The 22,783-nt window shown below is 46.8% G+C and overlaps 1 protein-coding gene across 4 annotated transcripts in view; it reads left to right on the forward strand.

Annotated features, from left to right (window-relative positions):
* smyd3 (SET and MYND domain containing 3) overlaps window positions 1–22,783 on the forward strand; it is a 730,951-nt gene that overhangs the window by 623,201 nt on the left and 84,967 nt on the right. For 3 of the 4 annotated variants that reach the window (XM_059648728.1, XM_048536554.2, XM_059648727.1), the window contains 2 exons: window positions 10,640–10,757; window positions 18,309–18,419. In XM_059648728.1, the coding sequence (XP_059504711.1) occupies window positions 10,640–10,757; window positions 18,309–18,419 (229 nt within the window). The remainder of the gene's footprint in view (window positions 1–10,639; window positions 10,758–18,308; window positions 18,420–22,783) is intronic. The other variant, XM_048536552.2, reaches the window with a different exon arrangement.

Raw genomic sequence — 22,783 nt, forward strand, 5'->3', positions numbered from 1 at the left:
CCTCAGAAATCAGCCTAATGTCAGGTTCATGACTGAAACAGAGGTCCCACCCAGTGTGCCTGGCAACACAACGAACAGGGAGATCCTGATAGTCTGATCTCTCTCAGGGTAAAGGTGGGAGGTTTACAAGCCTGAGATGCAAATGGCCTTAATTGTTGTTTGAGAGAAACCCATCACAAATCGTGTGTTTAAAAGTGTATGGAAGCCACAAATACAGAAGGATTAGGAGCAAGAGGAGGCCATTCAGTCCCTTGAACCTGTTGCACTAATAAATAAGATCGTGGCCAATCTGATTGTGGCCACAACTCCGCTTTCCTACCCATCCCTTGACGTTCCTTGTTTAACTGTCAGTCCAGACTCTTAAAAATATTCAATGACTCCACCTCTATTGCTCTCTGGGAAAAAGAGACCCAGAGCCTCTTGACCATCCAAGAGAAAAGCATCTCCTCTCCATTTAAAAAGAAGACCATTTATTTCCAATGTGTGTTCCAAGGGTTCAATTCCTGGCTTCTCAACCTTGCCTCTTGTATAAGGTGTGGTGACCCACAGGTTAAACTCATCACCAGTCACCCCTCTCGCTAAGGGATGAGCAGCCCCATGGTCCTCTGTGGTCATGGAAACCTTCATTTCATTCAGCCTGCTCATTTTGTGGCTGGTGCTTAATACCTGCACCTGCCCAGTCTGGGAAAACAAATCACTGGGTATATTTTAAGAAACAGGAAGAAACAAAAGAAAGTGGGATCCTTTATATGCATGAGAATAGAACTTTTGGAGTGCTGTGTACAGTTCTGGTCACCCTGCTATAGGAAGGATATTATTAAATTGGAGACAGTGCAGAATCTGATCCACAAATCCCCACCAGAGGGGGATTCCATCAGGAATACAGTCCAACTGGAGGGTTTGAGTTATAAGGAGAGGCTGGGACGTTTTTCCCTGGAGCGTCGGAGTTTTGAGGGGTTTTAAAATGATGTGGGGGGATGAGTAGCCGAGATCATTACCCGAGGGTAGGGGAGTTCAAAGTTCGTGGACATGTCTTTGAAGTCAGAGGAGAGAGATTTAAAAGAGACCTGAGGGGCAACGTTTTCACACAGAAAGTGGCTCACGTGTGGAATGAGCTGCCGGAGGAAGCGGTAGATGCAGGTACAGTTACTGCATTTAAAAGACATTTGGACAGGTACATGAATGGGAAAGGTTTGAAGGGTAAGGCCCAAATGCAGGCAGGTGGGACTGGTTTAGTTTGGGGAACTTGGTTGGCATGGATGAGTTGGAGTGAAGGGTCTGTGTCCATGCTCTAAGAGTCTGTAACTGTATAACATTCCTGCTCAGTGATTTGTCCAGGAAGTTGTATTTTTGTGAGAGACAGAGGGAGAGGTGTGTGTGTGTGTGTGTGTGTGTGTGTTTGCTTCTGCAGTAGTCTGAGCTGGTTAAATTGAGGCCCGTGTTAAGAAAGCAGATTGGGCACGAATCCAGAGAGGGCGAGAGAATGTCTCTGCGAGGAGTAACATGAGCTGTCTGACTAACACTTGCCAAGTGTAACCATGGGGAACAGACTGGGCCACCCGGGCGGAGCTGCCTCTCGCTCCAGCAGCTGGGAGCCCATCGCCCAGTGTCAGCATCTTGCTAATCAATCAGTGCTGAAACTGGCTGAGGGCAGCAGGTTTCTCGAGAGCTTGCAAACTGAGGAAAGAATATTGGCAACGAGACTCAGTGTTGTAAGGAGCATAAATATGTTGGACGCAAACACATGGTTTTGTGGCGGGGTAAGGAAATTATCGCTCGCTTACCTCACCTTTTGATTGGACATTGAGGTCTTGTGGGTTTAGGGGGATGGGGGAGGTTAGGAAATTTGGAAAGTGTCAGGGACAGAAATGCTCTGGCAGCAAGTAGGCAGTGAGTGGTGAAAGGTTCCCCGCCACTGGACAGCTGAGAGTGGCCAATTCCACCCCCTGGGTAAGGGTCTCTTCAGAGGCATGTAGCCCCTGTGTCCAAGGAATTTGTCCGTGTGAATTGAGACCAGTGGGAATTGGTTGTATCTCTTGGTAGCTGGTTGGTGTATGTACATCCTTATTGTCAGTTTTCTTCCAGTTTAGCCTGTTTTTCACTGTCCTTGCATGGTATTTTGTATATTGTGTTAGTTTTATAGGTTGTGAGTATGGGGTCCTTTATGTTCGTCAGTAGCTGTCGTAGGGTGGCTGTTGGTTTGAGGGCTACCCTGATACCTATGGGTCTGAGTCTTGTGGTCATCTCTGGAATGTCTCTGATGTGCAGTAGGGTGACTAGTGTGTCTGACCGTGTTGTGGTCTGTCACAGAGGTAACGGTGGATTGTGCTTTTTGGATGACCGTTTCTTTTAAAAGCTGTGTGTAAGTGCTCCTGTTCTGCTTTGCACAGTTCTGGGTTGCTGCAGTGTGTTGTCGCTTGTTTGAGTATTGTCCTGATGCGGCCCCATTCATGGGTGTTGGGGTGGTTGCTGGCATTACTAAGTACCTGGTCTGTTTAGTGTGGTCTTTCTGTCTACGCGAGTCTGGAGTTCCCCATTGTTCTCATGTTCCAACATCACATCTGGGAAGAGTAGTCAGTTGTTCTCTTCTTGTTTTGTAGATTGTATTCCAGCGAGGATGTCGTTTATGTGCCAGTGGGTCTCTTCCAGTCATGTGTGTTTGATAATCACGAAGGTGTCATCAACAAAGCAGACCCAGAGTTTGGGTTGGATAGTGGAGAGCGCTGTCTGTTCTAATCTTTGCATTACTGCTTCTGCAAGCGGTCCCTGGTATTGGGGACCCCACTGGTGTTCCACTGATTTGTTTAATTATACAGACGTTGAAGGTGAAGTGTGTTGTGAGGCAGAGATCCAGCAGTTTCAGGGTGCTGTCTTTGTTGATGCTGTTGGTGCCTTGGGGTACCTGCCTTCCTGATTCATCCAGCAATGTGCCAATTGTCTCAGGCTAGGGCGATGTTTATGGATGTAGATAGTGCTGTTACTTCGAAGGACATCATTATCACATCATTGATGACGTTGAGGAATTCTTGCGAGGAGTGGATGGAGTGGGTAGTGTTGTCAACTAAGTATTTCAGTTTCAGTTGTAGTTCTTTGACTAGTCTATATGTTGGTGTGCCTGCTGGTGAGGCAGTGGGTCTGAGTGGGACCTCTGGCTTGTCTACCGTAGTGGAGTGTATAGAACCGAGATGTGTTGGATGCCTCTGGTTTCATTTTTTTGGTAGTCTGTCTTGCTGATATCTCCTGAGTTGTGTAATTTCTTCAAGTTTGTTATAATCCAGGTCTCAGCAAACTGTTCCGATTACAGCTGCCAAGTTGTGGTTTTAGCCGCCATGTTCCAGTTACAGCCATCATGTTCCGGCTACAGCTGCCATGTTGCGGTTACAGCCACCACGTTGCGATTACAGCTGCTATGTTCCGGTTACAGCCGCCATGTTCCAGTTACAGCCGCCATGTTCCGGCTACAGCTGCCATGTTGCAGTTACAGCCACCACGTTGCGATTACAGCTGCTATGTTCCGGTTACAGCCGCCATGTTCCAGTTACAGCCGCCATGTTCCGGTCACAGCCGCCATGTTCCGGCCACAGCTGCCATGTTGCGGTTACAGCCACCACGTTGCGATTACAGCTGCTATGTTCCGGTTGCAGCCGCCATGTTCCAGTTACAGCCGCCATGTTCCGGTTACAGCTGCCATGTTGCGGTTACAGCCACCACATTGCGATTACAGCTGCCATGTTGCGGTTACAGCCGCCATGTTGCGGTTACAGCCGCCATGTTGCGGTTACAGCCACCATGTTCCGGTTACAGCCTCCATGTTGTGGTTACAGCCGCCATGTTCCGGTTACAGCTGCCATGTTCTGGTTATAGCCGTCATGTTGTGGTTATAGCCGCCATGTTGCAGTTACAACTACCATGTTGTGGTTATATCCACCATGTTGTGGTTACAGCCGCCATGTTGTGGTTACAGCCACCATGTTGTGGTTATAGCCGCCATGTTGTGGTTACAGTCACCATGCTGTGGTTACAGCCGCCATGTTCCGGTTACAGCTGCCATGTTCCAGTTACAGCCACCATGTTCCGGTTACAGCTGCCATGTTGTGGCTACAGCCGCCATGTTGTGTTTACAGCCGCCATGTTCTGGTTACTGCCGCTATGTTCCGGTTACAGCTGCCATGTTGTGGTTACAGCCTCCACGTTGCGATTACAGCCGCTATGTTCCGGTTACAGCCGCCACGTTGCAATTACAGCTGCCACGTTGCATTTACAGCTGCCATGTTGCGGTTACAGCCGCGATGTTGCGGTTACAGCCACCATGTTCCGGTTACAGCCGCCATGTTGTGGTTACAGCCACCATGTTGTGATTACAGCCGCTATGTTCTGGTTACAGCTGCCATGTTGTGGTTACAGCCGCCATGTTGCGGTTACAGTCGCCATGTGTGGTTACAGCCACCATGTTGTGATTACAGCTGCCATGTTCCGGTTACAGCCGCTATGTTGCGGTTACAGCCGCCATGTTGTGGTTACAGCCACCATGTTGTGATTACAGCTGCCATGTTCCGGTTACAGCTGCCATGTTGTGGTTACAGCCGCCATGTTGCGGTTACAGTCGCCACGTTGTGATTACAGCCGCTATGTTGCAGTTACAGCCACCATGTTCCAGTTACAGCTGCCATGTTGCGGTTACATCCGCCACGTTGCGATTACAGCCGCCATGTTGTGGTTACAGCCGCCAGGTTCCGGTTACAGCTGCTATGTTGTGGTTACAGCCGCCATGTTGCGGTTACAGCCGCCATGTTGCAAGAGCAGCCCCTAAAATGGAGCATATCTTCTGCAAAGTTGAGATCTTCAAACCAACCAATGAATGCCAATAACTGGAGTTTTGCAGTCATATGCTGAGAAATGAACCTTGTTGTGCTTTGAGGGGCACGCTCACGTACCTGAGGCCTGGAACTTGGATACAAGGTTGTCAGGAGATACGTGTCTGGAGGCCCGTTGTGTGTGGAGTGGCAATGCGGGTCAGGAGCTGTGTGTTCAAGTGCCACTTCAAGGTTTGATAGCCATGTGCCATAAAGCTGATTGTTCAGCCTGTAAATCCTGCTGATCCACCTGGCAGACATTCAGAGCAGGACAGCTTCCTGTTCATTGTTGGGGCTGCAGTCCCCATGATCAAAGGCTCCACACACTGTCAGCCTCGCTCCAAAGGTCAACCATACACAAGGTTGTCTCAAGATGGATGTGTTGGTTGCACAGAGGAGTTTAACCAGCTCTTATCACCCTGTCCAGCCTCTGTTGTTCAACTGGGGAAGTTAACTTGGAGAGCGGGTGAGTACTCCCAGCCCCAAATGATTGGTCAGTACCATCTTTGAAGCAAATGTCCCCAACCATTGTATGCAGCTCAGGCCTCAGGTACACTATGCAGCTGCTGTCACTGAAACCCATGCGATGAAAATTCTGCTCAAAAATTCATTGAAATAAATTCCCACTGAAATAACTCCAACTGCAACATCCCAGAACACCTCACAGCCTACCATGTACTCCGTGAGGAACGAGAGACACTAAACATGATAACCGAAGGTTTCTCACGGATAGGACATGAAACCGAGACTTGTTTTCTGGGAGATGAGATAAGGAAACACCGTGATGCCATTTCAAAGAGTGGGGAGGTCTTCTCCAGTACGCCAGTGAATATTTATCTCAGATCACTGTTATAAAAAAGGTAGATTGCATTGGAGTTTAATTAATCAACCTAACTCTAATTCTAACATTCCTGTTTATGGGATCTTGCTGTGCACCGATTGGCTGCTGCTTCTCCTGGGACGGTGATGCCATTGCACGATTACTTCTTTGCCCATAAAGGGTTTTGTGGAATGCTGAGGCTGTGAAAGGAACCTTGTAAAAGACCACAGCAAAAGCAGAAGTTGCTGGAAAAACTCAGCAGGTCTGGCAGCATCTGTGAAGGAAAAGAACAGAGTTAACGTTCGGGATCCGGTGACCGTTCCTCAGAGCTTCGCCAGTTCTGAGGAACTGGTCAGAGAGTAATTGTCAGGGAAGTTTCAAAGTTTTGGCAAAGATCTGTAGCTCGGGTTGTGGACTTGCTCGCTAAGCTGGCTTGTTGTCATTCAGACGTTTCGTCACTGTGCTAGGTGACATCATCAGTGGAAACTCCGATGAAGCGATGTTATTCCACGCCACTTGGAATTTATACTGTCCGGTCTGTTATGGTGAGTGCTGTCATTTCCGGTTTTAATCTGTACGGGTTAATATGCGGGTCCAATTCTATATGTTTGTTGATTGAAGTGTGGGTGGAGAACCAACAGGAATTCCTAGAGGCACTGTTCTCCACCCATACTTCAAGCAACAAACATATAGAATTGGACCCGCATATTAACCCGTACAGATTAAAACCGGAAATGACAGCACTCACCATAACAGACCGGACAGTATAAATTCCAAGTGGCGTGGAATAACATCGCTTCATCAGAGTTTCCACTGATGATGTCACCTAGCACAGTGACGAAACGTCTGCCAGCTTGGCCAGCACGTCCACAACCCGATGTCGACGAAGGTTTTTGTGAAGCTGTTGTTGTTGGCCTGACCACTCCGTACCTGCAGTGTAGCCACATCACTGGGGAAATATGTGGCGAAGGTACAGCGCTGCGTCAGCCTCGATCTTCAGGCCACACTGCACACGTTCAGCTTATCAGCCTTACCCAATATGGGGTTTGCCACAGCAGTCAGACGCTGGAAAATGCCAGGTACAAATAAACACAGCCCAGGCTGGTAGGCATGTGTCCTTATCGCTGGGGCTTGTCGTTGTTACTTAAGCTATAAACTCTTTCTCTCCTCCTGCTCCTTGAGGCACATAGCTGCACGCCGAAATCCTTTTGTTATCACGGCTATTATGTAAAGAAGGAGAGGGAATTTGTATTTACACAGCGCTCCTAATGAATTCAGCAGCGCTAAGCCTCAGTTAAATGGATTACATGGATTTTACTGTTTGGGCTTTAGATAATTAATGGCTGCTTTCAATTCTAATTGACAGAATATAAAATGCCGCTTGTAACCTATACTCGCGAGGGATGTGCCCTATATTTGGATGTGACTGGCCTGCAAATGCAGTGCTGGGAAGTGAGGAAGTTGATGAAGCAAGGCTCAGTCACTGAGTGGCCTAAATAACAGCCGCAAGAGTGTGGCATTTTGCCCCTGTTGGCACCTGGTGACCACATTGTAAGGGCAACTGCCCCTCCTTTAGTGAGTAAAGGTGTGTCAACTGCTGCTCTTGTGTTTGATAATGGCATTGTATCCACATCTAACAATAACTTACATTTATACACGCCTTGTATCCTGACGAAACACCCCAAATCTCTTCACTAGAGCCTTGCCAAAAAAAGAAGTCAAATCGAGTCACTCAAGGAGATATGAGGTGGAATGACTTTTTAAAAAAGTAGCCAAAGATATGGGTTTTTGGAGACTGCCTTAATGGGAGAAAGTGAGGTCGCGGGGCAGGTGGAGGGTATCCTACAGCTTGCTGCCCTGACAGCTGATAGCACAGCCACTAGTGGGGATGTAGAAGAGGCCGGAGTTAGAGGAGCACAGCTATGGGATAGGAGGAGTTGATGGAGATTGGAGGGTGGGCTGAAAGTGAGGCAATGCAGGGATTGAACAATGTGGATGTGAATTTTGCAATCAAGATATTGCTTCATTAGGGTTATGACAATGTGGGTCAATAAGCAGAGGGGTGATACGAAGATGGGCCCCCCTGATAAGAGTGAAGACACAGACTTTTGGATGCCCTCCACTTTACAGAGAGTAGAGTATGGAAGACCAACATACATGTCCATTAGAATAGACAAGTGTAGGGGTAACAAAGGACTGTTTCAGTAGAAGGTGAGCTGAGACAAGTTGACGTTGTGACAGTAATAGAAACAAGTGGGTCATAGAGCAGGCATGGCTGTGAGGTTAGATGCCCATCTCAGGGTCGTATGTGACGTGAAGTTTGCAAACAAACTGGTTTAACCTCAGAACTGGGAGATGGATAGAATCACAGAGTCCCTACAGTGCGGAAAGAGGCCATTCAGTCCCTTGAGACTGCACTGACCCCCAGAAGAGCATCCCATCCAGACCCAGCAACCCCCTACCATATCCCTGTAGCTCCACACTTAGCATGGCTAATCCACCTAACCCGCACATCTTTGGGCTGTAGGAGGAAACCGGAGCACCCGGAGGGGACCCACGCAGACACGGGGAGAGTTTGCAAACTCCACACAGAGAGGGTGGAATCAAACCCGGGTCCCTGGTGCTGTGAGGCTGCAGTGCCAACCACTGAGTCACCGTGCCACTCAGTAGCGATGGAACAGACTGAAAACAGCTTCAGCCTTCCCAGCTTTTAACTGGAGGAAATTTCTGCTCGTGCTGAGCTGCATATTAGGGGGAGACAATGGCCTAGTGGTATTGTGATCAGAAATAATGGGAACTGCAGATGCTGGAGAATCCAAGATAACAAAGTGTGGAGCTGGATGAACACAGCAGGCCAAGCAGCATCTTAGGAGCACAAAAGCTGACGTTTCGGGCCTAGACCCTGGGTTGGCCTGCTGTGTTCATCCACCTTCACACTTTATAAGCCTAGTGGTATTATTGCTTAACTGTTAATCCAGGCACCCAGGTAATGTTCTGGAGATCTGGGTTTGAATCCTGCCACGGCAGATGGGGTATTTGAATCAAACAAAAATCTGTCGATTGTCAGAAAAAAACATCTAGTTCACCAGTGTTCTTTAGGGAAGGAAACTGCCATCCTTACCTGGTCTGGCTTACATGTGACTCCAAGCCTTCAGCAATGTGGTTGACTCTTAAACTGCCCTCTAGGCAATTAGGGATTGGCGATAAACACTGGCAGGACACAGGAAGGACATCCCAAGGACACAATGAGAACATAAAAGGAACGAGTGAATGTGGAGAGTAATTAGAAAAAGATCTATGTTCAGGGCTAGAGCAGGCACCCACCAGAGGGAACAAACACAGCAGTTTCTGGAAAAGCTCAGCAGGTCTGGCAGCGTCTGTGAAGAAAAATCAGAGTTAACGTTTCGGATCCAGTTCTGAGGAAGGGTCACAGGACCCGAACCATTAACTCTGATTTTTTTTCTTCACAGATGCTGCCAGACCTGCTGAGCTTTTCCAGCAACTTCTGTTGTTGTTCCTGATTTACAGCGTCCGCAGTTCTTTCAGTTTTTACTCACCAGATGAAGTTTGGCCCAGTGGTCCATTAAAGGGGAAGGAGAGTGCTTGTCTGTCTTAGTGACAGAGAAATCCATGAGCTCCTCACACTTCTTGCCACAAGCAAGGAGGGGGCAGGGGTTTAAGGAAACAGTTTGGAATAAAGAATAGAAGCCTATCTGCATAAATAAAGCCATTCCCAAGTTCCCCAACAAAACACAGTTCGTGACCTCAACCTCAAATGATTGCCCCCAAACTCTTACAAGTTAAAAATGTACTGCTTGTTCCTTGGTTCAGTGAATGTATTTCTCAAGTGACGTGAGCAGGAAGAAAGAGGAGCACTCAGGCTACTGCGCGCCCAGTGAGTTTCAGATACACAGCGACAGTGGTCTCAGGGTTAGAGAATGGAACATCCCACCCAGGGCTCCTCTTCATCCTTACGGTCTCGTCATGCCCTTTAGGGGAAACACGATTCTGCTAAAAAAAAGTTTGTACGTTATATAGTGCCTTTCAATCTATCCCAGATTGAGTGAAGTACTTTTGAAGGCAATCTTCTAGGAAACATAGCAACTAATCTGTGCACGGCACCTTCCTACACGCAGCAAAGCAATAATAAATAGATAAGCTGGTTGCTTGTTGATTGAGCAATAAATATTAGGACTGGACACTGCTGAGAACTACATGGATGGTAGTAAAATGTTGGGTATGCAGGGTAGTTTTATTTTAGTAGGATTATAGATCAGCACAACATCATGGGCCGAAGGGCCTGTACTGTGCTGTAATGTTCTTAACTCCTCCTGCTTCTCTTTGAGATAATGCCATGGGATCTTCCGCATTCACCAGAGGGCTCACTGTGTATCAAATGTACCAGCTGTTAGAAGTGAGAACCTATCCCATTCCCCAGTACTAATGTTCTACAAGTTGATGAGCACAGGAATTGACTAAGAGAAACAAAGACTCCAAACAGATTGTGTGCGAGTTGTGACATATTCACCAAAGTTCTCATTTGCACTTTTGGCCGAGCTCTGATGGGTTGATCTCTCAACACTGCATCGATTGTTTCTTTCAAAACCATCTGCCTGTGCCTGACTCTGCCAGCCTCGCCAACCGTCCCAGCACCACTACAGTGAGAGATCTTGATCAGAATACCTCAGTACTCATCCATCCGCTTTGGAATGTGCTGCCTCGGATGGCCAGGCTGAGATGATTAAGTGCCAATTGCAAACTCAGAATTTTGCGCATTTTAGCATTGACCTGGAAAAGGGAAGTTCACTGATGTTGTGGATAATAAAAGGCACGAGTGCAGAATTCTGGGAGATTGCGTTTTCTTGCAAAATGTCAAGTTATTCAGAATAGGTTTTGGGGGGATTTTGTACGGTCTTTAGGGACAGTCTGTCTGAACCAACTAATGCAAATGGTTGTATCTTTACAGCATGTCTTTGCTGAACCACAGCTGTGACCCAAACTGTGTGATTGTCTTTGACGGAAAACAACTCCAGCTTCACGCAATTCGACAGATTCAAGCTGATGAAGAGGTAATTTCTTATGGGGTGAGAACTGCAAACAAACTTATCGAAGAGATTCAGTTGCACTTTGTGCTCGGAGTCCCATTCAGCCCTCGTCAATCCATTCATGGCCCCACCACACCCCACCTGTGTAATCCCCTCCAACCGCACAACTTCCCCGATCTCTGCATTCCTCTTCTCCTGGCCCCGTGCTCTACCTTCGATGGCTGGGCTGTCAGTGAGGCCTGAGTTGACCTTTCACATTTACAACAACAACAGCTTGCATTGCCCAGCTGTAGGAGGGATGTTATTAAACTGTAGAGGCTTCAGAAAAGATGTACCAGGATGTTGCTGGGACCAGGGGGTTTGAGTTATAAAAAGAGGCTGGATAGGCTGAGACCTTTCTCATTGGAGCATAGGAGGTTGAGGGGTGAACTTACAGAAGTTCATGAAACCATGAGGGGCACGGATAGGGTCTTTTCCCTCGATTAGGGGAGTTCAAAACTAGGGGTTTATGTTTTAAGGTGAGAGGAGAAAGATTTAAACGGGACCCAAGGGGCAGTTTTTTCACACAGAGGATGGTTTGCATGTGGAATGAACTGGAAATGGTAGATGCAGGTACCGTTGTAACATTTTAAAAATATTTGGAGGTACATGAATAGTAAATGTTTAGAGGGATATGGATCAAATGCAGGCAAATGGGATGAGTTTAGCTTTGGAAAGTTGGTTTGCATTAATGAGTTGGACTAAATGGTCAATGTCCATGCCAAATGACTGTATGACAATGACTCATTCAAAGTAGTAATACATGCCTAGGAGCTTCAAGGAGAGATAGAAAGCAAAATTTCACACCAGGCTCCAGAAGTGTAATCCTCTTCAAGGGAGGAGGGAGGGTGTAGAGAGATGTAAAGGGCTAATTCCAGGGCTTACTCTCGAGGCTGAAGGCTTGACCCCCAATACTGGAGCAATTTAAACAGCATTCTTTAACTTAATTTGACAATACAGTCATTAAGCAGACAGACTCCACTTCGCTGTAAAGGACTCAGACTCTGCATTTCGTGGATTGGTTGCAGAATCTTTCAGTAGCTTGGGAATTTGGGAACATATTGAGAATTTCCCTCTTTCACTCAGGTTTGACCTCACTGACACTCTGACTTACAGTGAGGCACTGTGTAGTCATCATCATGAAATAAGTAGTGTAAACGAAACATCACCAACAATGGCCAGAGCATACAGATGAAGAATTGTTCCTGTGTATTTATTAAATAGCCCAACTCTCGCTTTCTGGGAGTGAACATTCAATTTGAACGGGTGTCACAGGGCACTAATCCACACAGCAGAAGAATGTCTAGCTTTGCATTAACAGTATTAACTTGCTTTCACTATCTCTGCCACAACTGCACCTTCCATATCTCACATACCATTACACGAGCCAGTACAAAACTTCCCTTCAAACACAACACCCTTGGTTTAAAATCTTAACTTTCTGTGGGTGCCAGGAATAAAGTTGTGGAGGTTTTTTTTGTGTTAGTTGTGCAGATACTTAAGTTTATTTTTGATTTGGCTGTTATCTCTGTTGCGAAGTTTCTGACAAAAGGTAACTAACGTATGCCATAAACATCAAAGTTGCAGCTGAATGAGCATCAGCAAGTCCTTGGGTACTGTAGCAAATGAAATGCTCATCCTTTTAGGATGGCCATGTTTTCCCAGGATCAGGAATGGTTACAACTCTGTGTGGTTATGTGTGAGGGTAGGGTGAGACAGTGGAAGCAGACCCCTATTCCCTCCACTTGACCCAGCTATGGTTAGAACAGTTTGGTTCGTTTGTATTAGGGTAAGAAAGTGAAAATTCTGCCTCACCATACTCTAGATTAAAAGCTTTTCTCTAACAATATGCCATCATTAATGTCTTCAGTGGCCTCAGTGTGTTTGAGCAGAAATGTGAACAGAGCCTTGATCATGTGACTCTAAACGGGCCCCACCACAGGAGTGCACAGAGCCACTGTTAAATCCCATTGACATCTCTTGGGACAGTGTGTCTCATGGAATCATCGTAGAACCCTACAGCATCGCAGGGTGTCATTTGGTGCATTGTGCTTCGGTCAGGTCTTTAAAATTGCGATTCAGTTCTCTTTCTCCCCCATATGTGCACCCACCCCTTCTCCACAGCCCTGATTTTTTTTTTTCCTTTTTCCATGTATTTACCCACTTTGGGAAATTCTTGTTGGACCTTCCACAAGCCTCCCAGGTAGTGTATTTCTGATCATCACAACATGCTTCATTAAAGAGGATCAAGGCCACTGTCACTGATATGCCAATTAGACCAATGTCCTCTGCTTGTTGATGCTATGGTTGGTGAAACACATTCTCCTTCTTAACAACCTTTCACAATAATGAATACTTATATTAAACCTCCTCTCGAATTACCCTGCTCCTAATTCCTCTAAATCTTTCTCAATTGATGTTCTTCCTACCTTGATATCCTTCTTATAAATCTCTGTACTCTTACCAAGGCCTTCATACTCCTCCTGGGGTGTGGGGCCCAGAACTGAACCCAATCCTCCTAATTTACAGAAGGCTACCATAACATTCTGTGATATGGTTGTACAAATAAAGTTCTCAGAGTGCTGCAGGTTGTGGTAAGAACGTGTTTCCTCACAATTCTGATTCAACCTCTGGATTTTTATTGATCTCCCTGGGACAGGGGACTGGACAGAAAGGAATTCTTGGGTGACGAGTCATCAGAGAGTGCCCCATCCATTTACGATGAGTCGAGGTAGAGGGTAAAGTCAGATTCCCACCTTGGTGCTGCAGAATTGATGGATGGCCCCTGGAGAAGGTCAAAAAGACAAAATGCCAAAAGTAATTGCTTTCAAGTACAGAGCAAGACGTGCATCAGAACTTCCAAGCCTCAGAAAAGTATGTCCACGACTAGCTGTGATTCTGGGGTTGGAAGTCATTGATGAAATAATCCGGGCGGTGCTAGGAGCCACACTGGGAACCGATGGAAGTTCATCACCTTGGCTGTTTTGTGACGTATTTGCAATAAGCCTCATACATAATTACCCAGCACCCTGTTTTATGTTGACAAACAGAGCTTGTGGATACATTTCCTATAAAAAGGTACACATAGAGAGGGAGATGTGATCTCTGCTGCATCCCTTCGCAATGCTCAAACCAATCAGCTCTTACCTGCCTGGTCTGATAACTCAGACTGACAGTTCACTGGTGTTCCTGCATCTCCATGCTGATGATGGCTCAACCAATCATTCAGCCTTTTCTCATGTTACACCAAGTGGTGTCCCTTCTTTCACATCTGTTTCTTGTGTACTCATTCTGATGAGTATAAGACAAAGAGCTTTGACTTCTTCCCTCCTTTTAGCAAAGTTTAAATGCCAGATGTAGTGAAGAGTGACAGGTTGACGGGGATGGGGTGGGTGGAGTGTTAGCTGGAGGTCCCACCATGTTCAAACATTTGAATGACATTCACACAGACCACTGTTTTAACAATCAGTTAGTTAGTGTTTCCATTTCAGGCAGCTGTCGGAAAATTTCCTAAGAGTCCTACGATACTAAAGCAGTCCATCTCTGGATGCAACGAGCATGGACAATATTCAGGCAGGACAGAATCTAACCACCTTTACATTCATTGACACTGTCCTTGCTCGGTCTCTTACTGTCAACATCCTAGAGATTACCATGAGCCAGAAACTGAACAGAACCAGCCGTATGAACACTGTGGCTACAACAGCACGTCAGAAATGCAGAATTAGCAATTTGCTCAACCTCAGACCCCTCAAAGCCTGTCCGCCATCTACAAGGCACAAGTCAGGAGTGTGACGGAATGTCTCCCACTTGCCTGGATGGGTGCAGCCCCAGCAACACTCAAGAAGCTTGACACCATCCAGAACAAAGCAGCCCGCTTGATTGCCATCACATCCACAAGCATCCACTCCCTCCACCACCGACGCTCGGTAGCAGCAGTGTGTACTATCCACAAGATGCACTGCAGAAATTCACCAAAGATCCTCAGACAGCACCTTCCGAACCTGCAACCTTTGCCCCCGAGAAGGACCAAGGCAACAAATGTGTGATAACATCCCCAGTGCAAATTCCCCTTCAAGCCAGACACCAACATGATCTGGAGCTACATCCCTGCTCCTTACAACCCCAGAACTCCCTCCCTGACAGGACTCCCTACAGCTGAAGGACGGCAACGGTTCAAGCAATTGGTTCACATTTGCCTGCTTGAGGGCCATTCGGGATGGGCAATAACTACTGGCCTTTCCCCATGGAGACCATACCCCACAAACAAAGATTTAAAAAGAGTTGTGCTCACAAACTGACGTGCTGTTAGCGCACACTGCTGGGTTGGGTCTTTGTCGAGTCTTGGTCATCGCAAACCGCAAAAACTGGGATGGAATTTAAAAGCAACAAGCCTCGTTTTGTTTATCTCTGCAAAACCCATCTTCAAAACGCTGTTTTTCTGGGTGAGGAAGAGACAAGGTAGCTTTTCACTTTCCAACCTTTATCACCCTGCCCTTAATTGTCCAGTAAACTGTTCATGCAGCCTTGTTATCAGGATAATGAGGTTGCTCAGCAGCAGCTAGCCAGGTTGTAACTCCCCCACAGTCCAGGACGAACAGAATGTGCCTTTACCTGGCTCTGAACCATATGCACACAACAGATACCATGAAAGAAGGAACAAGGAAACTGAGAGACTGACCGACAGACAGTTTCGTGGCTGGCCACAGCAGTACCTCATTGCCCCTGCTGCCTTTGAACTTTTACAGCCTCGGTTACGAATACACTTGAAGTTGAGATTTTCACCTCAGGATTTGGCTGACCTTGCATTCACCTTTTGTAACGGCAGCAGTGAAGTGCGAAGGGACCGGGCTTGAGCAGCCGGAAACCTGGGGCATGGAAGGAAAAGTCAGTAATTCATCCGAGAACCAAGGGCCAGTCCAGTTCATCTCCTGGTGCATTCGTTTTAATAGAAAATGCATGCACTTACATAGCGCCTTTTGTGACATCCCAGAGCAGCCATTGGTACTCACTGTTCGGACGTAGGATACACAGCAAGCCAATTTTTACACAGTAAGCTCCCACAAACAGCAATGTGATATTGACCAAATAATTGGTAAAGTATTTCTGATGTTACTTGAAAGATATTGGGTGGGGCAATGCGGATAACTCTGCTACATCTGCCATAGTGTCATGTGATCTTTTACATTCACCTGAGGGGGTGGAAAATACAGGGCCTTGATTTAATTTCCGAAAAGCCGAGGCCTGGTGCAGCAGTACATCAGTGTCAGCCTGGAGTTGGTGTTTGAGTCGCTGGAGTGGGGGCTCGAAATCAGGACTGTCCAACTCATGTCCCAGTGGGCATCTCAAGTGATACTGGCTTCCTGCATGGCTTTCGGTTTCTCATATAGGGGGATGTGCCTCACAAACTGGAGCCCCCTCACACGTCGCACCCAGCTGTTCACACCTCACATTCGGTAGGCACGGCAGCTCAGTGCTTAACGCTGCTACCTCACAGCACCAGGCTCCTGGGTTCGACTCCCCCCTCAGGTGACTGCCGTGTGGAGTTTGCACACTCATCCCACATCTGTATGCCCAGGTGCCCTGGTTCCCTCTGAAGATGCGCAGGTTAGGGTGGATTGGCCATGCCAAATTGTGCATAGTGTCCAGGGATGTGCATGCCTCGTGGGTTAGCTATGTAAAGTGCAGAGTCACAGGGATTGGGTAGGCAGGCTGGGTCTGAGTGGAATGCTCTTAGGAGGATCAGTGTGGTCTCAATGGGATGAACAGCCTGTTTCCACACTCTAGGGATTCTATGATGCATTCCACTCTTCAAAGAGGCACAAACAAAGATGAGAACTTGAGGACAGAGAGCGTTTTCCTGCTGACTTCATGTAACCCATAGAGAAGAATTTTGCAGACATCAGCTGCTGGGGCGAACGTCCTTCACAGATAGCAATTAACGTCTGGCTGACCCCAAAAAGGAGAAGGTAAATGCAGGTCCATCTCAACAGATTAAAATTTTGTGCATTTTACAGCACAAGGTCTCCTACTGGTAAGACAAAAGTTTCCGCTCCAAAACTTGAAAAGAAACATTGTGCAGTTAGAAGAGAGATTGAAACCATCTGTCTGCCTGGGTGGATATAAAGGATCCCATGATGCTGTTTTGAAGAAAAATAGGGGGATTATCGCTGGTGTCCTGACCAATATTGATCATCCAATTAACATCACCGAAACTGATTACCACATTGCTATCTGTAGGGGCTTGCTGTATGCAAATTAGCTTCTGCATATCCCTATACTTTAACAGCAACTACACTTCTTTATTGGCTGTAAAGCTTTTTGACGTGTCCACTGGTTAGGAAAAGCATTACATAAATGCAGAAAGTCTTTAAGTCCTTTTAAGAAGTATAAAACCATCGAGTTGTATAACACAGAAACAGTTTTTGTCATCACAGCCCATAGCCCCAGGCGACAGTGTGCTTGGAAAAGAGCTTTTTGTTGAAGCTCTGAGACTCCCTGAGTGAACTCATATTTAAGATGAAGCCTAATACTGTTTTAAGGGCTAAGAAACAAAGCAAATTGGAACAGGAGTCAGAATAGGGAGCACAACAAAGATTCCAGGGATGGCAGGACTGATGTATGAAGAGAGGTTGGACCGATCTGGACTTTATTCTCTGGAGTTCAGTAGAACAAGGGAGGGGGGGGAGGTGGTGGAATCTCATAGAAACCTATAAAATACTAGCCTTCAGGGTAAATCCAAGAAGGATGTTCCTGCTGACTGGGGAGTCTAAACCAGGGGTCACAGTTTAAGGACATAGACTAGGCCATTAAGGACGGTAATGAGGAGGAATGTCTTCACCCAGAGAGCGGGGAGCCTGTGGAATTCTCTGATGCAGAAAGCAGTTGAGGCCAAAACGTTGAATGCTTTCATAAAAGAGTTAGCTATGGCTGTTAGGGTGAAGGGGAATGGAGCGAAAGCAGAAACAGGGGCCTGAGTCAGACAGTCAGCCAGGATTACACTGAATGGTGGAGTAGACTCAGAGGGTTGAGTGGTACACTCCTGTTCCCAATCTCTCTGTTTCAGCCCTATTTGGTCCTTTGAGCCTGCTGCACCATGAGGATCATGATTGTAACAGATTTTGGATCCTTTGGTAGTTTGTCGCATGGTAATATTGAGATTTCCGTGAGTGTCCCGCTGCAAGTCCAGTCTCCTTCAGCAAGCCTAGTCTCCCCCAGAGAGGGTCTGCTGTCTGTTCCCGGGTTAAATATGCCAAAAGGAACAGGGTTTCAATGGTTGGGAAAAGTGAGGCAGCGTCTGTTTGAATACAGATCCTCACAGGACATGGGACTGAGGTGGAACAAATGTGTTTAGCAAGTGAACACAGTTTCTGACAAGTAGGTGGTAATCTCACTCTCTGCCATTCCTCGAGGCACCACCCTGTAGGACGGGACCTGGCCAATGGAATGCAGGATGTTGATGACTAACCCCAGCTTGGATTTTATTTTAGTTGATAGGAAATGTTAGCAATGTTTTGGCTGAACTGTTTTGTGTTTCCTTCTGCCCACTAGCTGACCATTAGCTACATTGATGTGATGGCAACCAGCGCAGAGCGTCGGAGACAGTTAGAGACGCAGTACTGCTTTACATGCGATTGCGAGCGATGTGAAACAGCTGACAAGGTTCGTTTCCTCTGAGTTACTTGGGGAGTTGGTTGCGTCCCGGTTTCTTGTTTTCACATTTCATCCATGCTTCGCTTAATTCTGTTTGAAAGCCACTTCGCCTGTTCCACTGGCTCCAGTATCTTGTTGCATTAGGGCCTTAAATGTTCAGGAGCTTGTTTATTTCAGGGGCTGTTGAGTTGGAAAGGTGCAATGCTAGAACAGGTTGTGATGGAGACTGGGGGTGTTATGGGCTGGGACTCATCAATGTTAATGTTCACCGGAAAATTGAGTTTAAATCCAGCTCTCAAGCTGATGTGGTGGAAGTTTTTCTTCCTGTCTTTTTTGTTTGTGATTGTTTGTTTTTGATGTTGTCAGCCACGGTTCACCTCTGAGTCAGGACATTATGTGTTCAAGTCCCACCCTGGAGACCTCAGCCCAGACTGACACCCACATGTGGTACTGTGAGGGTGCTGCTCTGTCACTGATGCTGCCTTTTAGATGTGAAAAGGTTCACATGGCAGTTATCAGAGCTTACTGTACCATCATCAATTGCTGCCTTTCCTACACCAGCTGCAGCACTTTAACAGGTATTGCACTGGCTGTAACACACTTTGGGGACAGCAGTGATTGCGAAAGGTGATGTATGGATATGTTTCAGTCTCACAGGACTGTTACAAACTGGAGCAGCTCACTTGTTCCTAATGTCTAAGCCCATCTTTATTCCCTGAGCTAAAACAAACCCCATATCATCTGGTCACTACCACATTGACATTTGTGGGGCTTGGTGTACTGAGACATGGGCTTCTAAGATCCTAAGGGGTCTTGCCAGGGTGGATGTGGACAGAATGTTTCCCCTTGTGGGAGAGACAAGAATGGAGGGACATGGTTTAGAAATATGGGGTCTCCCATATAAGTGGGGGGAGAAGGGAAATGTTTATTCTGAAGGTTCTGGGTCAATGGAACCTTCTTCCCCAGTGGTCACTGAATACATTTAATGCAGAAATAGGTAGATTCCTGACCAACAGGTAGATATCCCATTGTCCCAGCTACAGGGCTGCTGTCCCATTACACAGCGACAGCTGGTGGTGAATTTAACCCGAGGGACCTCACATTGCAGGCAAGGGGCAAGCTTGAGAAGGCATAAGCACAGGGTGGAATAGTGGCTCAGTGGCTAGCACTGCTGCCTCATGGTGCCAGGGATCCCGGTTCGATTCCACCCTCGGGGGCCAACTGTCTGTGTGGAGTTTGCACATTCTCCCTGTGTCTGCGTGGGTTTCCTCCGGGTGCTCCTGTTTCCTCCCACAGCCCAAAGATGTGCGGGCTAGGTGGATCGGCCGTGCTAAATTGCCCCATAGCGTTCAGGGGTGTGAAAGCTGGATGGGTTAGTCATGGAAAATACAGGGCTGTGACTGGGTGGGATGCTGTTTATAGGGTCTGTCCAGACTCGATGGGCCGAATGGCCTGTTTCTGCACTGTAGGGATTCTGCAATTCATGGCGATCTCAGCTGGTAGGGGAAACTGAACTTGTGCTGTTGGTATCATCTCTGCAGCTCAAACCAGACCCCATTGACTAAGAAGAGAATCAGTGATTTTTGGGGGGGCTCGGGGAATGTGGAGGTGCAACATCAGTGTGAGTCTTTCTATTTACATTTTGGATTGAGCTGGGGTGAGTCTTCGTTCTGGACACTGTCTGTAAGTCCACAGGCTCAACTCCACAGAGCTCTGCATCTTCAAAATGTTGGCAAAAGTGAGATACTGGCTGTCCTTCGATTCGATGCGTGAGTTACTTTCGAACATTATTTATGGAGTAGAAAGAATTCGCTGTCATCGAGTGAGTGTTAAAGTGATGTCTTGAGATGCTTTGTCACTGCGCTGACAGCTCCTTAGCCGTGAACATTTGACCAACCAGCGATTGAAGTGGATTCCTATAAAGTTGTTTTTTTTGTGTGTGTTGCTGGACACTTGCCAGAGATTTATTTGCTCAAACACACAATGCCTCCTTGCCAATAAATCAGGCAGAATGGCTTTCCAAATCAATTTGATTCACTGCGAGGGAGCTGCTACTTCATTATCTTCACGGCTTCAAGAACAGTCAAGAAAATGAAAGAGGCCAGTGGATTGCCAATCATCAGTCATGGGCACAGCTCTGTAACCTGCTGAAGTCAGGAAGCCAATGGGAATAGCAGGAATCGAGCATCTCTTTTTCCTGTAAAATTAGCACCACTTCCAGGGCCACAGTCACTAACCAGCAGGGCCCAAGTACTGGAGGTGCGCGAGATTGTAGGACTTACTCTATTCTGTTCTAGAATGTGGGGCTACACTAAGGCCTGCGTTTGCTTGCCATTCCTAATTGTCCATGAATTGCATGCCTAGCTCGACTGTTTGGGAGGATAGTTAAGCATCAACCACATTGCAGGGAGTCTGGAGTCACATCGTAAAGGTATCAGACGCTGTACTTCGGAGGTTGTGTATTTCACTAGGCTGAGGGAGTTACCAATGAACTTCAGTGGATGACAACATTCTGCAGTGAACCTGACTGGATTCTAACAGCATACTGTGAACCTCAGTCCTTTGAGGCCGTGTACAGTGAGCTACACTGGATAGAGGCAGTGTGCAGTAAGATACACTGGATAGAGTCAGTGTGCAGTAAGATACACTGGATAGAGGCAGTGTGCAGTAAGATACACTGGATAGAGTCAGTGTACAGTACGATACACTGAATAGAGGCAGTGTGCAGTAAGATACACTGGATAGAGTCAGTGTGCAGTAAGATACACTGGATAGAGGCAGTGTGCAGTAAGATACACTGGATAGAGTCAGTGTGCAGTAAGATACACTGGATAGAGGCAGTGTGCAGTAAGATACACTGGATAGAGGCAGTGTGCAGTAAGATACACTGGATAGAGTCAGTGTGCAGTAAGATACACTGGATGAAGTCAGTGTGCAGTAAGATACACTGGATGGAGTCAGTGTGCAGTAAGATACACTGGATAGAGTCAGTGTGCAGTAAGATGCACTGGATAGAGTCAGTGTGCAGTAAGATACACTGGATAGAGGCAGTGTGCAGTAAGATACACTGGATAGAGTCAGTGTGCAGTAAGATACACTGGATAGAGGCAGTGTACAGTAAAATACACTGGATAGAGTCAGTGTGCAGTAAGATACACTGGATAGAGGCAGTGTGCAGTAAGATACACTGGATAGAGTCAGTGTGCAGTAAGATACACTGGATAGAGGCAGTGTGCGGTAAGATACAATGGATAGAGTCAGTGTGCGGTAAGATACGCTGGATAGAGTCAGTGAGCGGTAAGATACACTGGATAGAGTCAGTGTGCAGTAAGATACACTGAATAGAGTCAGTGTGCAGTAAGATACACTGGATTGAGGCAGTGTACAGTGAACTTCACTGGATAAAGGACAGTATGCAGTGAACTTCACTGGATTAAGGCAGTGTACAGTGAATATCACTGGATAAAGACCGTGTACAGCGACCCTGAAAGTATACTGTATGAGACTCAGAAACATTGCTGTCGAATCAATACTGCCATCGGCTCGATGTTTTACATCTTGTCGGTCAAAGTGACATTCAGGCATTCATCTGGATTGTGTTTCTGATGAGCAATAGCTCAATGCTTGGCTGCTCACAGGAAGAGGGAGAGAAGGCCAGCGAACATTTCTATATGCTGATTACAGCATCTTTCACAGCTCACTGAGTTCAGTGATACACTGTGCAGACTGTGGACCGGATGATTAATTACTCAACACTTGTCATAACTGGGCTATAAATAGCCATTTTGTTCAGGTAGCTTGCCGCCTGGGCTCATTTTTACAGCTTGAACAGGAGGTAAAAATGTGCTGACAGCTTAATACATTGTCCTCCTGAGCATGGGCAGAATTAAACCAGGGAGGGTCAGAGAGACACCACATACCTTCAAACCCCACAGCCACTGAGATATTTGCCTTCAGCGCTTGGGGAATGATGGATCGACCAATGAGCATCTTGCTATTTCAGCAATTTAGTCAGAAAGTGCAGCTCGCCCCTCAGGTCATTGAGGATCCCAGCTGGTGCTGTGCCAATGTTGGCTGAGGTTCAATAGGTAGCAGCAGCCTCTGAGTCAGTTCAAGCCCCACTCTCAAACCCACTGGCATTGCTCCTGTGAGAGAGTCTATCACATGTGAAGTGTTAATCCTGTCTCCTGTCTTGGGTAGGTGGGAAAGATCCCATTCTTTTGAAGAATCACAGGAAAAGTACCTCAATGTTCCAGTCCATTTTGACTCATTAATTAATGCACTTTTTAAATGTGACATATTTCTCACATTGCTGTTTGCGGGAGACTGCTGTGTGGAAATTAACTGCTTTGTGTCCTGTATAACAACAGTGA

Source organism: Stegostoma tigrinum, chromosome 9 (assembly GCF_030684315.1).
Source record: "Stegostoma tigrinum isolate sSteTig4 chromosome 9, sSteTig4.hap1, whole genome shotgun sequence".
Taxonomy (NCBI): Eukaryota; Metazoa; Chordata; class Chondrichthyes; order Orectolobiformes; family Stegostomatidae; genus Stegostoma; species Stegostoma tigrinum.